This window comes from Rhinolophus sinicus, linkage group LG17, assembly GCF_036562045.2.
Source record: "Rhinolophus sinicus isolate RSC01 linkage group LG17, ASM3656204v1, whole genome shotgun sequence".
Classification (NCBI taxonomy): Eukaryota; Metazoa; Chordata; class Mammalia; order Chiroptera; family Rhinolophidae; genus Rhinolophus; species Rhinolophus sinicus.
Window position 1 is genome coordinate 5,440,639 of NC_133766.1, and position 16,355 is coordinate 5,456,993.

The 16,355-nt window shown below is 48.0% G+C and overlaps 1 protein-coding gene across 1 annotated transcript; it reads left to right on the top strand.

Annotated features, from left to right (window-relative positions):
* Window positions 1-1,267: 1,267 nt before the first annotated feature.
* LG17H1orf105 (linkage group 17 C1orf105 homolog) lies at window positions 1,268-16,341 on the top strand. Its single transcript, XM_074322439.1, has 6 exons — window positions 1,268-1,612; window positions 1,735-1,848; window positions 8,870-8,944; window positions 10,493-10,560; window positions 12,034-12,101; window positions 15,979-16,341. The coding sequence occupies exons 1-6, from the start codon at window positions 1,268-1,270 to the stop codon at window positions 16,122-16,124; spliced, it is 816 nt and encodes a 271-aa protein (XP_074178540.1). The 3' UTR covers window positions 16,125-16,341.
* Window positions 16,342-16,355: the final 14 nt, after the last annotated feature.

Here is a 16,355-nt window from a genome sequence, read left to right on the forward strand (position 1 = left end):
GACTGACTTACGAGGGCAAAGCCATCTTTGGGAGCGCCAGAATGTCCCAGGGCCTCCAGGATTAGGGTGGGGGTGAGCCTGGGGGGGTCCCTTGGGTTCTCTCTGAAACAACCGAAGGCCTGGCTCTTCAGAGAATGTGGTTCTAACTTGCTTTTGTTTTGATTACTCAGATCTCCCCATGCCTCTGCCACTTTTCTGATTTCATCCAAGAAGAATATGCACTTGCCAATTTTGTTTCCTGTTCCAGAGGACTTATCTAAGGTACTCAAAAAGTGTTTTTCTTTAATTGAAAAGAAACCCATAGCAATTCTAGGGTGACGCGGAAGGTGAATACAAAGGCACTTCCTATCTCTTTAGCACAGCTGGAGGCTGGGCATCTCAGTATTCAGTAGGTAGTAGCTGAAAGAAATGAATGACCCTGGCCGCCCTCCCCCCAGTGGCATGCCTTAGGGCTCCCACCACCAGGGCTGAGAAGGAAAGCATGAGGTTAGACTCCTCGAAAAGGGAAACCAAAAAAGTTCCCATTGAGGAATCTGCCCTGCGACTTTCAGAGACCACTTCTCAGCCTGTGTCCAGAACCAGACCTGCTTTCTGGGGTCTCTCACCCCTTCCCACCACCGTCATGAATCCCTCACGTCTCCCACCTCTGACCCTACACCCAAGGGGTTTCACATTAAAACTCCTCATCTCCTCCACCTCCCAGAAGTCACCCTTGACTGGCAGCTGGGGGACACTCAGTGGCACTGTGCTGCACTGAAGGGTTTCCGGACGTTCCTGGTGCTTGCGAAGTCAGCACCTCCCGGAGGAAGACAGAGATTTCTGTGGGAGATGAGCAGTTTCTTCACCTGAAAACACTGCATGGCACTCGCAGGGCTGTTGTAGGGAGGGCATGAAACAGTGTTCCTGAAGCACTTGGCACAGGGCCTGGCTCATCACCGGAGCTCCGTGAGTGTGGCCCCAATTAGGACAAGCACTCATGTCACTGGATAACGGTGACGAACCCCTTTCTATCTGGTTTAATAGGGATACAGGATGAGCAAGTGAGATGCCGCTGGCTCACATGAGAGGGGTGGATGGACAGGTCCACACTGCACACTAAGTATCAGAGAGTGGACAAAGTACTAGGCAGGTGAGAGGAAAGGCCACCTGCGGGGTGGGGGGGCGAGCAGAGAAGGAGCGAGGGGTGGATTCAGGAGCAAGTGGCATCTGCACTGAGTCTGGAAGACATCATCTCCACACGTGGAGGAAGAGCCCTGGAAGCGAAGACATGGAGACTGAGCGCGCTGGACCCGCTTATAGAGAACTCAGGCCTGCAGGAGCTTACGGACGGGAACCAAGGATGTGGGTGGGCCCGGCCAGAGCACAGGAGGGTCGCGGGCAGGGCAGTGCTTGCGGTCACCGCATTAATCCCCCTAACAACCTGGTCAGGCAACTAGGTGAGAGTGGCACCGTGACATGCAGAGGGGCTGAGCAGAAACATCTGGGCTTGGCAGCTGCTGCAGAACCAGCAAGAAGGAAACTTTCTAGACCCTCAGTCTCCTTGAACTTCCTATCTAGACAGGTTCCCCCTGCCACCGAGCGCCCCCTCATCGCAGGTTTGCTCTGGTTCTCAGTGCGCCGTGCCATGCGAGGCACTAAGTCTCCAGGCACCAGCGGCCTGGGCAAGTGAGAGGCCCACCTTCCCCAGGGCTCAGAATTTCGTGACTGCAATACTCATGGGCGGCCACTAGATAGCAGCCGAGAGCAACAGCGTCCGCGGCTGGGCCAAGGGCGGAGCCAGAAAGGCCGGTCCTTGGGAGGCTCAGGAGGTCACAAGTCCATTACTCCTGCTGGGAAAGGAGAACTCAGGTACCTCACTCTCACCGTCACCCTCACCCTGCTAGGGGCTGACCCTGCGCGCGTGCACGGGCGTGTGTGTGTGCGTGCTTGACTGTGTGTGTCAAGGGAGGCAAAATTTCACCTGTGCTGTCGGGGTTTTCAGCTGGGCCTGAGGATTAAATTGACCGAAGACGAATTAACAGGGGGAAAGCATACATACTTATTTACTGTAAGTTTTACATGACACGGGAGCCCTCATAAGGAAATGAGACCCAAAGAAGAGGCAAAACCTGCATGTGTTTATACTGGCTGAGCGAAGAGAGGCAATCGTGGGAAAGAAAACTGCGCTGGAGGCTAAGGGACAGTTATTTAAACAAAGTCTGTTTGTGGAGAATTCTCTCAGCTTCATCTTCTTGTCCTTGATGATAAGAGTGTTACTTTCCTCCAGGTATAAGGAGGTCCTCTTCGCTGGGGTGGTGGTGGTGGGGGGTTATCTCCTACTTTTAGAAAGAAAAGGGGAGGGTCAGAACACCCTTATTGCACCTGCTGTTTTTATAAAGTGCCTTTAGCTCAAAATAATCCTTATGCTACAGTGGCATGTTCGGGAGAGGCGTATTCTGCCACCCTTCCTAGGGAACCCAGATCCCTCTTCTGTTGGGACACCTGGCGGGTACCTCAAATCAGATCCCTGCCTGTCACACAGACTCCTCGTCCCCCAAGCTGGCTGCAAACGTGAAGGCCTGAGCGTGTCTGCTGTGAGGTAAACCATCACAGCCTCTCCTTTCTGGAAAGACGTCATGTTTTATCTCGCGGGAGTGGAATGCACTGTGGACACACTATCTCTTAGCCTCTAAATTGGGGACCTGCCAAGAGCTACCGGCAGCCCTGCAGCCACCCAGCGGTCCTGTTCCCTGGGCACGGTGCAGAGGTCCTGCCACCTGGCCCCCTTCCTCTTCACCGTCACAGGTCAAAGGGCAGAACTTTGAACACCCACAGTGGCATTCCTCCCAGCCCAGGAGCTGTCCTGGGGCCAGTGCAGGGTCTGTGTGTCTAGAACAGTTGTCCCTGGTGAACAGAGAGGAAACAGTCTCAGAGACAGAAAGACGGAGGGAGAGGGAGACAGCAGATGCTGAGAGACACACAGGGAGATGAGGAGATGAAAACACCATAAAGGAGCCAGAAGAGGTGAAGTCACGATGAAGAAAGATAAGAAACAAAGAAACGGAGCCCAAACACCCCCCATGGCAGCCTCTACTGTGAAGCTGCTTCTCTCTTAGTCATGACTTTCACCTGCCACTTCTCAGCAAGTCAGGACTCCCCAAGGTGCAGGGAAGCGGAAAAGTGTGATAAAATAGCTGGATATTTGGCCAGGAGGTGACTGAGTCAGAACTCCTAGACAAGGCTGAGCTGATGTGTGCTGGTTAGCTGGAGCACTGCAGCCAGAGACCCTGCACCCCTCTGCCCACTTGCTGGAGTTGGGTGTAACTGACAAGCCCCCCAGGCATTCACGGGGGAGGGGGGTAAAATGCCACCCCAATCTCTCCATCCCTACCCCCCTCACTTCTCTCTGATCTAGGGGTGCTGTTCCAGTCTAATGAGTGAGAGTAAAGATGGGGCATTATTTATTTTGCTTTTAGCAGACCTGTGACAAAAAGCCCTGGCGACTTCCAGTTTTCTCACCACCAAGAAATCTTTTTATCATTCCTCTCATTGAACTCAATTTTTGAAAGCTCATGACCACCTTGGGAACTGTTGTGTATACACCTACATTTTTCTCCTGATTATATTGATCAAACATATATAACTACAATTTTTTTAAACGGAAGCGATAACACCTCCGGCCAGAAATCATGATGTAGTAAACACCAAGTTTGCTAAGTCAGGATGGCAGGGCCACAGCTGTTGCTTATTTTAAGGGTGTGTTTGAAGTTTTTCCTAGTGAACGGTAAGAGAATTTTTAAAACTACATTCAGCTTTATTGTGTAATTGAGATGACGGGTGTTTTCAGAGAGCAGGAAAATGTTTGATTACCACAGGGTATTTTTTGGAATATTGAGAATAGTCCTCTGACCACTGCTGTTTGACTTCTAAGGGACACGGGCATTGTTGTGCCCTCCTATGAATCCTAAGAGTCTGCTGTCCCCTGAGGAAAGGTGGGTTTCCTTTGAACTTTCATCCAGAGAACTTTCTGGCTCACTGGAACTGAATAGATGTTGTGGGGACAGAGTCCCAGAGAGCAGTTTCCAGGCTCTCAGCCTCACATGAAAAGGTGCTGGCTCTGGTAGTAGATGGCCATCAGCTGTTACCAGTTAGCCATTGGCCACTGATATAAGTGCTATGGCTAAGCTAGCAAGCGCGGGTTGCAGTTAGCAAGTGAGGTGGGTTGGTAGAGAAGCAGACGGCAGATTGCGGATCGTGTGGCTCTTGCTTTCTGTGTCTACAATCCAGCTGCCAGCGAGACTATAAGTGGTATGAACCCCCTACCCGTGGCTCTGTGGGTGTTCCTTTTTGGCTTCCCCGTATCCTGCGTTCTTGTGCGGGGGGCAGGACCAGGGAGCCTGCACAACAGATGTGATATTTGACAAATAGCTTAGCCTTTCTGGGCCATTCCTCGTTGCACGATTTCCTCATGTGTTATTGTGCTCCTCGAACGAGCTGAGCTAGGGGACCTATGAGGTCTGTCTCAGCTCAGGCAGGAGTGGAAAGGAGAAAAGGAAAAGAGGTGTCACAGGGCAGGAAGGACATAGGCAAATTGGTCAATGCTCCTCAAATCATGCTTGTGATGCTGTTTCTAGAATCACCATCTGGTGCTTACGTTTTCAGTTTTTGTTATGTGGACAGGTGTGTGTGTGAGAGAGAGACAGAGACGTATATTTCTCTGTCTCTTTACCAAAGACTCAAGGAGGCCAAATACCTGAGCCACGAGCCAGACCTTGGGGACCTCAGCAGATACTGGCCTCAGATATTAGGATGTTTCCAATTATGAAATATGAAGGGACTGGCTGAACTCTCATCAGACCTTGGCCAGCCTGCAAGAGGCTGTTGTCACTCTCCCGTCACAACTGCCATCTGCTGTCCTGGGGACAGCTGCTAGGGAAAGGAGAATCCCGTGACCATCTCAGAGCCTCTTTCCTTGGGGGCTCTGCCTGCAGATACTACAACCAGGGGCCCGTGCTCTGAACCACTGGCCAATTCACCCTCCATTCCTGCCCTGGCTGCTGAGCTGGCCTTCAGGAAAGTGAGAGTGAAAGGGAGGGTAGCAGAAGGTAGTGGTATCAGGGCTGGGAAAGAGAGCAGGCAGGAGGGAGGACGCCGAGGCCCACAGAACATGGAATCCAAAACTCTTTGCATCTACTTCCTGGCAGACGGTCTAGGCAGGACTTGTGCGTCACAGGTACCTCCCACGTTATATAAACACCACGCACCGCACCCCCGTGCCCTCACCCTCCTCTCCAAATGCAGAGGAGTGAAGCGTCTCTTCTCAGAGGCCAAGTGTCAGCGGACAGGAGTCTCAGGTGGGGTCACTCACTGCCGCATTTCTGGCAGAGGTGATGGAGGCCCCACATCAAAGACTGGTTTTCGCCTCTCCCTGTAAAGTGTGGGCAGGAGGAGAGCCTGCCTCTGTCTTTTTGGCCACAGAGACCATCGGCAGCAAGGGTTGGGAGGCCCAAATGGGTATGTGATTGGCCAAAGTCACTCGGGTCGCTCCTAGAGCCAGGTCTGGAACCGAGCAATTTGGGCTCCAAGCCAGTGCCTTTCCCCAGCACATTGAGTGGAATGAACTTGGTGCCACGATATCCTGTAACGCTCCCTTCCGACAGTGTTATAATGGTGACCTTCACACACGTACACGTGTATCTTCTGTTTTAGGTATTTACAGATAGTACCAATGTATGTTGGTTATGTCTCTGTTCATACCTGGTAGTTTAAAATGCTTACAATGACTCATTCAGCTAATGTGTCAAATGCCTGCTGTGTACAGGACTCTGCGATAGGCTCTAGGAATACAGAGATGTGGGAGGTATGTTCTTACTCTTAAAGAACTCTCGGCCAAGTGGAGAAAATAAACACAACAGTCCAAAAAGTGATACCAGCTCTAGGATGGAATCAGAAAGGTAGGGACCCAACTTCGGCTAGGGGTGTGCAAAGTGGTGGGAGAGTCAGGAGAAAGGTTTTTCTGAGACAGTGGCACCTAAGCTATGTCTTAAAAGAGGAGGCATGAACTAGGCCAGAAAGGGCAATATAGAAAACATTCCATCCCTCCGGTTCCACGAGATGACACTCACGGGCTGTGGGACTCTAGAGCTGCATCTACTCTCCTTTCACCTGGCAAGCACCTGCCATGCACCTTGCAGATCGCTCAGATATGTTTGTTGTTTGGTTTGCAATGATCTCTGTGATGCCGGTCCCTGTGGCATCTAGGAGTGTCTGCATGCAGAAACCGGAAGTCTAGGAAAGGTGACGGAGTCGGCTGCAGGAAAGACAAGACTCTGCTTATGACTCTACTCAAAACCAACCTGCCCCAGGAGGCTCCCTTGCCCACCTCCAACCTGTCCAGTGTTCCTTGGTCTGGAGTTGCACTTTCAGACCAAGTGCAAATGCTAACTCTACAAGCCCTTCCTGACCCCTCCAGGGGCACGTGGGCTCCTTCTTTTCTGAAGTTCCAGAAGTCCCATTGCTGCTTCTTTGATACCTAGCACATCCGAGCTTGAGTCACCATTTCCAAGAGGTGATCTTAGTCTCAGAACTCAGAGAAACACGAGAGATGGAGAGAGGAGCGTGGCCCCAGGAGATACCACGCCTAGGACTCGGGAAAGATGTGGGAGAGGGTGGAATCATCCCAGAAGCACAGCAGTCAGTACCCAGGGCACTTCTCTTTAGCCCCCTTCTCACTCCACCCCTCCTCCTGCCAGACAATCGGCCATCCCCAGGTCTCCTCAGTTACCTGAAGCAGAGTTGCTAGGTCATTCTTCTGTGTCGTTGCGTAGTGTTTTCTAGGTTGGCACGCACGCCACCCTTCAATAGTTACCCAAGCATTGCCTGCCCTTTTAACCCTTCTCAGGGTCTCCCCTCTATGACCCATCCCCCTACCCAAGTGGCCTCAATATATCTCTGTCTTGGTGCTTTTCACACCATTGTACACAGTCTGCCAGGTGGTGACAGCTTAGAAGCCGTGTCTCAGCTACCTCGGTGGCCCCAGTACCTAATGAAAGGGCAAATGAATGGATCTGTGGTCTTCCCTGGTCTTCCTTCAGGCCAGAAACTGTCTTATTCATCTTTGTGACCCCGTCACAGCGCCCTCCACGTGGTGGCCTCACAATAAATTGTTTGTTGTTGAATGAATGAAATCTAGTCATTCATACTCATCCTTTCACTTACCAACCCACGACATTGTGTAATACAGAGTTGATTCTTTTTAAATGGCCTGTGAAAAGGAAATGTATTTTAAGTATTTGTCAGAAGCATCCAACGTTGTCTATACTTTCCAGTTCTCAAGCCCCTAGCAATGCCTCATGCACATGCCCCGCCTGTCACAGGATGCGGCTGCCTCCAGACCCGTCTGGCACAGGTCACGTTAGGAGCACAGCCAGGCACTGTGCAGGCAGGTCCATCCTCTTCCTGATTCACACACCTCCCGGGGCAGCCGGAACGGGCCAGGGCACAGGTGTGCACACAGGTAGATAGGCCAGCAAGTCGATGAAATGAGAGGAGCAGGCTTCAGCTCTCAGCGATCGTCTGCTTGTCCCTGTGCCCCCCCACCCGCATATACTGCGCGTCCTATGAGCATGTCCCACAACTCTGATATCAGAGAGAGACGATGGCTGAGAATCCCCAGACCGAACAGTGGCCTCCACTTGCCATTGGCTCCCGCCCTAAGCAGACTTTTACCAGAGATGTGAATCAGAGCCTCCCGTTGCAGGTGTAAGGGCTCCAAACCCTGCTCCCTTCACCCTTGGGTAGAGGTGCAGTCAGGAGGAAAGCAGTGGTTGCAGTGAGCAGGCAGGGCTCCCACCGACCCTTCTCTGGTGCCTTCTTCGTCCTGGCTGGGACAGCCTGTGTCCCCCAGAGGAGGGAGGAGCTCAGGGCCCACACACCAGCTCCAGTTCTGCTTATGGCTCAGTCATGGCTCTCAGGAGACTGAGAAGGGCCAGTGTGTGCTGCAGAGCTGATGTTTGGCCAGAGTTAAGGCGTGAGAAGGGAGGGTAGTACGTCAGAGGGGCCAGTGAAAGGAGGTTTGCAGAAGAGTCTTCTATTCATTTTTCTCAGGCCCCCAGTGGTCCTAGGCTGGTTCCTGTGGGGACAGAGTCCCAGAGTTCAGTTTCCAGGCTCTCGACCTCACGTGGAAAGGTGCTGGCTCGGGCAGTAGATGGCCATCAACTGTAACCAGTTAGCCGTTAGCCACTAATAAAACGGCCGTGGCTATGCTAGCAAGTGCAGATTGCAGCTAGCAAGTTGGTTACTTGGTTGGCAGAGAAGCAAACGGCGCATTGCAGCTCTTGCTTCCTCTGTCTCCAACCCAGCCGCCAGCAAGAGTATAGTGGTATGACTCCCTTATCTATGGCTCCGTGGGTGTTCCTTTTTGGCTTCACCATGTCCTGCATTCTAGTGCGGGGAGCGGGACCAGAGACCCTGCATGACAGTCCCTATGGTGCGATCCTTTGTATAAAATGGGTAAAATGTACCGCCTCCCAGAGAGTAAAGCCTCTCAGACTGTGTGCTCAGTGGAAAGACAGGCCGTGCGGCATTTTACCGCCAGCCCTACCCCTCTGTGCCAGCTGACTTATACCTGTCTCACTGTATGCAGGGGCCCCGAGGCCACCACCGAGTCTGTGACTCACCCCCTCCTGCCCAAACTCTTTCTGCGCCTACCAGCTGCAACCAAGCCTAGATTCAACGTCGACCTGGGGGAGGAGGGGTGAGACCAAACTGTCCATCTCTGTCTTATGGGCAGAATCACTGTTACCTCTCTTCCCCCTCCACGCCTCCCCCACCGCTTTGCTGCCCCGGATACCACAGCATTTCCTGACTCTCTCTGTCTCTCTCTTCTCAGGCGGGGAGGAACCAGAGTAACCTCCTGCTGGTGAGAAACAAGCAGCTGTGCTCCACATGTCGAGAGATGAAGATGGTAAGTCAGCAAGATGCCGGAGCTGGGGACAGAATACAGGCATCCAGACAGGAAGGTGGGAGACTGTTTGCAGATAACACGATCTTCTGGATAGAAAGTCCTAAGGGAGTCACACCCATGCTCATGCGTACACACACACACACACACACACACACACACACACATACTCACAACTGTTAGAGCTAATAAATAAGGAAAGCAGTTACAGGATATAAGATCAACATACCAAAATGAATTTCATTTCTGTACACTAGCAATGAACAATCCAAAAACGAAATTGAGAAAAAAAAATTCCATTTACAATAGCATCACAAATTAAAATACTGAAGAATAAATGGAACCGAAGAAATGTAAGATTTGTACATCAAAAACAATCAAATATCATAGAAAGAAATCAAAGAAGACCTAAATAAATAGAACCCTGTGTTCATGGCTTGAAAGACAATATGAAGACAGCAGTACTTCCCTGAATTGTTCTACAAATTCAGTGGATCCCTCTCGAAATCCCAGATGCTTTTCTGGCAGAGACTGAGAAACATCTTAAAATTCAGATGGAAATAAATGCAGGAGGTGCAGAGTAGCCAAAATAATCTTGAAAAAGAAGAACAAAGTTGAAAGAATCCCACTTCCCAGTTTCAAAACTTACTACAAAGCTGCAATAATCAGGACTTTTGGTACTGGCATGAAGACGGACGTGTAGATCAGGGGACTATAATTGAACCCAGAAATAAGCCCTTACATTTATGAACAATTGAGTCTTGACCAGGCTGCCAAGACAATTGAATGGGGGAAAGAACCATCTTTCCAATAACTGATCCCGAGACGACTGCATATCCTAAATAGGTGGTATCCTAAACAGGACCTGGGTTGTATAACTACTCAGATGCCCGTGGAACCCTGGGCTGGAGCCCAGTTACTTAGCGTGGAAGAGACACCCACTGAAAGTCGTGGTCGGGAGTCACCGGGGACATCTGTATGAAGGGCACGCTCACCGCTTTCACATGTGCTTCAAAGTCGTTCATTCATTCACTAATTTGATCAGCAAATATTTCTCAAACAGGCACTGTGTTAGGACCTGGAAATACACGCATAGAGATGTGGTCTGTGCCCTCATGAGAAAGTCTGTGAAGGAAGCCAGACGTGAAGCAAGTGAATACAATAAAAGGGGCAGGAGTGTTCTGAGAGGAAGGGAGCCCAGGGAGCAAGGAGGTTGTCAGGCAGAGGATTGCCCAGCAGTAGTCCCGGGTCAGCAGTATCTGGGAGACAGTGACACTTAACTTGGGACCTGGAGAATGTTAGGGCGAAGTGAACCAAGAGAATTGGAAGGCTTACTAATCTTGAAGTACCTCACTTCCAAATATGATAACCAGGGAAGAACAAGGATCCTATAACCTGGGAGCAGGGGGATCCCCCCAGGTCGTTTGTATCACAAAAGGATGCACCAGTGACTCTGGTAGTAAATACAACTTGACTTTGCTAAGGGGATACATTGTTTCGTGAGTTGTAATGCAGTTTGGCCTGTGTCCTAACTGAGACTTTCTTCCTCAGATACAACCAAGAACTATGATGATCCCAGGTGACGAGAAACTATCCTTCAAGAATTTTATGAGTCATAGGTAAGTCAAAGGTTTAGATCGGGACACGATGTTAATTCTGATGCCCTTACTTTGGAGACACAGGATAGTAGAGAGAGAAACACCACGCAGAATGTTTAGGGGGTGCTTAGGGAGCAGGCTTCTTGACTGGTTTTGTTTTCTGGTTAAACAGGATAGTTAGACCCAAAAAGTTGTTTTCACCTTTTTGCTTGAACAACTATTGACACAACTGTGGAAGTTTTCATCGTCCTTTCCACCTTCCCAAGGACAGTACAAGGAATCAGATGGGAGATTTCTGTGATAACTTAGGCAAAACTAAATACAAACTCTCCATGAAGGTGATGCATCCAATTCAGAAGGTTACACAGAACCTGCCATGAGTCCTGGATGGCCTCTGCTACTTTTCAGTAACTAAAATGCCTGTTACCAGTTTGCTGGGTTGTCATTTGCTGCTTTCTTATCAAGATCAAGTATATCACAAATAAGATGCAGTCAGAATTTTGATTAGTTAGATTTCAGGGGTTTTTGTTGTTGTTGTTGTTGTTTTCTGTGTTTAACTATCAGACAGGGAAGATGGACTCAGTTTTTACATTATTAAAACATGGACTCCTCCTGGATCAGGCAGGAAGGTAGGTAGACTTGCTTTGCAGTGGATGGTTGAAATGTAGACATACAATCACCCTTGCATATGACCAATCAAAATAGTTATATGTGTCACAGGATTGTAAAGTACAGCATAGGGCATATAATCAATAATCTTGTAATTACTATATATGGTGCCAGGTAAGTACTAGACTTATCAGCGGTGGGAGAATCACTTTGTAAGTTATATAAATTCTAACTGCTACACTAATATAATATTGAAAAAAAAAGTAAGTTATATGTGATCTAATGGCAATCTTTCCCTTTTTTCCCTTATACAGTTAGCAGTAATGTGGGAAAATAAATGGGTCCTTTTGTGACCTGATGTTGGACAGCAGTAGCTGTTAGATTCCTTGGGTGCCTCAGGGCCGTTTGTTCCAAGCTGAGATGTAGACTCAGATGCATCAAAACCACGGTGACTGGCCCAGGTAGATAGGATCATGGAGACAATCAGTATATGAGCACTAGAGTCTCCATCACTCTTAACATTTACCTCCACTGACTCCATACGTTTAAAGAACTCTTAGATCACAGTAAAAGTAATTCTAATAAATACTCTTTACTGACTTTTCATAGAAAACTGATCTATCTAAGCTCAGGATTTCTGAGCAAAAGTTCACTCTTCTATGAAGGAGACTTTTGAGATTTGGTGCCCCAGTTTATTTATCTTGTAAGTTTGGCACTATATTAAAAAGTACTTTATTTGTGCAAGTTTGGCTCCGTGGTCTCTGCTGCAAAATGGTCTCAGTACCAGGCTAACAAGTGCTGGATTCAAGAGACCATCTCGGTTGTGATTCTTTCCAGCAAGCCCTAGTCAAGTCACTAATGTGTTTTCTTGTTTTCTCCAATTAGAATGATGAGTCTTCAGCCACCAAAAGCTCAGACTGCACCCAAGGGTCCTCGTGATGACATCCCAACAGGTTTGCTTGCTTTTGGAATACGTGTGGTGGGAGGTATTCTACCCCCAGAGTAACAGAATGGAAAGTTTAATTTCCAAATTTTCTGAATAATTTTCTAAGATAATTTCCAAATTTTCTGAACAAATTCCCATTCTCTCTTTTTGAAAATTAAATTTATTGGGGTAACCGTGGTTAGTAACAATATGTAAGTTTCAGGTATACAATTCTATAATATGTCTTCTGCCTATTGCATTGTGTGCTCACCACCCAAAGTCTAGTCTCCAGCCGTCACCATATGTTTGACCCCCTTTACCTTCTGTACCCTCCTCCCAGCCTCTTTCTCTCTGGTAACCACTACTCTGTTGCCTGTGTCTATGAGTGTGTTTGTTTGTTTTGTTTGTTCATTTGTTGCTTTCTGTTTTATATCCTGCATATGAGTGAAATACTATGGTTCCTGTTCTTTTCCATGTGACTTATTTCACTTAGTGTATGCTCTCAAGATCCATCCATGTTGTCGCAAATGGCAGTATTTCATCATTTTTTATGGCTGTGTAGTATACCATTGTATATATATACCACATCTTCTTTATCCAATCATCCATTGAAGGACACTTTGTTTCCATGTCTTGGTTATTGTGAATAATGCAGCAATGATCATAGTGGTACATACTCGTATATCTTTACGGATGAATGTTTTCAGGTTTTTTGGGTAGATATCCAGAAGAGGGATTGCTGGGTCATATGGAAATTCTATTCTTAAATTTTTGAGGAACCTACATACTGTTTTCCATAGTGGCTGTACCAATTTACATTCCCACCAACAGTGTATGAGGGTTCCTTTTTCTCCACATCGTCCCCAACACTTGTTATTTCCTGTTTTACTGATAGTAGCCATTCTAAAATGTGTGAGGTGGTATCTCATGGTGGTTTGGTTTGCATTTCCCTTGTAACTAGTGATGTTGAGCAGCTTTTCATGTATCTGTTGGCCATTTGCATGTCTTTTTAGGAAAAGTGTCTGTTGAGGTCCTCTGCACATTTTTTAATAGGATTGTTTATTCTTTTGTTGTTGAGTTGTATGAGTTATTTATATGTTTGGATATTAGCCCCTTATTGGAGGTATCATTTGCAAATATCTTCTCCCATTTCATCAGTTTCCTTTTTGTTTCATTGATGGTTTCTTTTGCTGTGCAGAAGCCTTTTAGTTTGATATAGCCCCATTCATTTATTGTTGCTTTTATTTCCTTTGCCTTTGACATTAAGTTCACAAAAACCTGATAGGACCAATTAAGGTGGGAAGGGAACTGCATTCTCACCCCCTGGAATGGCCTTTAACCTTCCAACCCAGAGGCTTCCTAAACCACCTGCCTTCTCCTGGAAGCTGCCCAGGGCTATTCTTAGGTTCACTTGCTGTTAAGAGACAAAGGAATAGTGGCTCTAAGTCCAGCTGCAGTGTTGACTTAAGTCTCATCTTTTAGAGAAGCAACACTGGGCTAGTGAAGGTGGGAGGGGGTCATTCTTTGGGGTGATATAATTCAAGGGCACAGTGCAGTATAGGCTGTCCACTTTAGTGACTTTGTCTGTCTTCTCATTTGCTGTTGTACTAACTGAAGCCACCTTCGGTTTTTCTCTCATGTGGTACACACAGTAAGGAAAATCAAGGTCACTGTCTTCACTTCATAAGATGGGGAACCTAGGCTCTACCCTAGGAGGTTGCAGATAGTCTAGAGCCAGAACTGAACTGAGAAGCCATCAGGAAAGGAAATTTGAAGATGGAAGGTGTATCTTGAAGGGGTCCCGAAAGGGAAGACCAGAGACTCAGGTAACAGCTGAGATTTGGAGATATCCACTCAAGTGGAGTGAAAAATGGCTAGCCCCAATCAGCCCCTTCTTTTGAATCCAACAATATTGGCCTAGCTCATGGCTTTCATTTAGCCAAAATGGACTGAAGAGCTGAGAGCTAAGAGCACCCACTCAATGAAAAGCCCCCCTGACCCCCACGCCACTCCTCTGGTCTGTGACCACCTCATTCTCTTGAAGCCAAGAGCATACTGGGTAACAGGCATATGCAGTTGGGTTTCGGATTCCCTGTACCAGTCACACACTTGTTCTGAGTTTCCCCTAAACCTGGATTTTTTTCAGGTGTGCCTCACAAAGGAACAAAACACACACACACACACACACACACACACACACACACACACACACACACCTTTCCTCAGCAAGAATGTTTATTTTCTGATTCTGTAGGACAATGTGATAAGATGCCTTTTATCAACTTAATAACCCCGGAGTGTGTTCAATGACCAGGTACAAAAGCTAGGCTTGGTGTGTGTGTGATCAGCACATTATGTTCTTGTACAGACCTGGTTCTCACCTGTAGACTCCACCCAAAGACACCAATTGTGGAGGTGAAACTGAAGAGACAGTGCTTATGGAGTTGGCTTGGAGCTGAAGCTCGGTAGACCTACTGTTGATTATCTTCATGACCTTTCTGAGCTGAGCTTTGCTCTTGTATGTGCCCTCTGAGGTTATAGAAAACTCACTCACCTCGGAACAGAGAGGCCTGGTTTCAGATTCTTGTCTGGATGTATAGGCTTCGCCAAATTGTTCAAACTGTCTGGGCCTGTGTGTTCCCACCTATAAAACCAGAGAAGCATTTTGCCGCCCACCCCCGCCTCCAGGAGCCAGAACCTCAGTACAAGCAGCCTTCACCTTTGATCTGCCTACAAAAACTGCTGACACTGCCCCAGCCCCACTGGTTTCTGTGGCTGAGACATGTCCCTACTGCAACACGCTTATCGCAAAGGGCCACCCACCTTTGCTGGACATGCTACAAAGACCAAGTGGCTGACTCATCCTGGCCAATAGTACTGCCAATGATTGTCTAACTCATGTTGTTGATCACAATAGTGACTTCTTGTGATTTTCTGGATTCAGCGAACCTTGACGTGTCCTCCATAATTATTAGTGAGAACTAAGTAGGGGAAAGAGCCTACCTCTGGAAGTGATGGGGATTTCTTCCGTGTTGGTTTACCTTGACTCTGGCCTTGAGTCCAGAGTTCCACGACACCCACAGCTCTTGTCAGGAAACATGAGTAGAGAGGCCTCCCATCTGGTACAGTGGTGTGACGTGGCACCAAGAGCTCTGGGTTCTGGGTCTTAGTCCGTCAGTGCCCATGACCCTGGACCTCTGTTTCCTCTGCATCCCCGTGATGAGACTGAACTGGATCCTAGGTCTGTGATCTGGTGGCGTCTCTCAGCTCTCCTTCAGCTGCAGTGGGGAGCTTGTCTCCATTTTCCTTCGTCACTCAGAAACTTGCAATGGGCAGATGTTATTGCGTGCCCCAATTACTCTCCTTCAAACCACGTGTCTCCTGGAAAAGATGAATATTAACAACTTTTTATAACTGAAATAATATTCGAAGAAGAGAGCGGGATGGTAGGGACTGTAAGGAGGCCTAATACAAATTATTTTATAAAACAAAGGTTCCTTTTGAAATGCAAGTACTCATTCCCTACTGTGGACTTTCTGTAAGATCTTGTTTATTTGAAGAGCAGAACAATATACGGGCCCCAGAAAGGTCTTCTGAGAATTGAATCCTCTTTCCCTTGGACTCATGTTACAATGCCAGACGCAGTTTATCTTCATTTTTCATTTAATTGGCCAGACTCCTCCGAGACTTTGGTTTCTAGGCACTCCTTTCTGGCCTCTTTGACAAGATCTCCAAAAGCTGACGTGTTGTGGGGGGTAAGATGGTTCCAGTAAAGGGAATTATTATGTGAGTTTTGAATCTGTTTCAGAAAGTTGACGAAGTGTTGGGTGACCTTTGGTTATATTGAGTTTCTTTAAAAATAGAACCTAAGCAGCCCTGTCCTTCCTTCTTGCGCTGTCCTCTAGAGAGCGTTCACTACCGGCTGCCCATTTTGGGCCCCAGGACAGCTGTCTTCCACAGACTGTTGTCAGACACCTACAGAACTCTGCAGGAGACACAGCTCTCTTCCTCACCCAGAAAGGAGCCAGCGGGCAAGACAGGGAGGCAGTGAGTGGCCAGAGCACAACACTTTGCAGACTCACAGAGAGAAAACCATCTCATCGAGCCACTTTCTGACACTCGTGATTTCTTCCCATCACCAAAAAGATGACCGAAGTCTGCCTTCCTAAGAGTGGCTAATATGCTAACTCTTGCCACCATCTTCTCCCTCACTTCTCCTAAAGACAAATGGTTTAATTTACATGATTATAAAGATGGACTGAGTAAAATGGAACATTTTGAG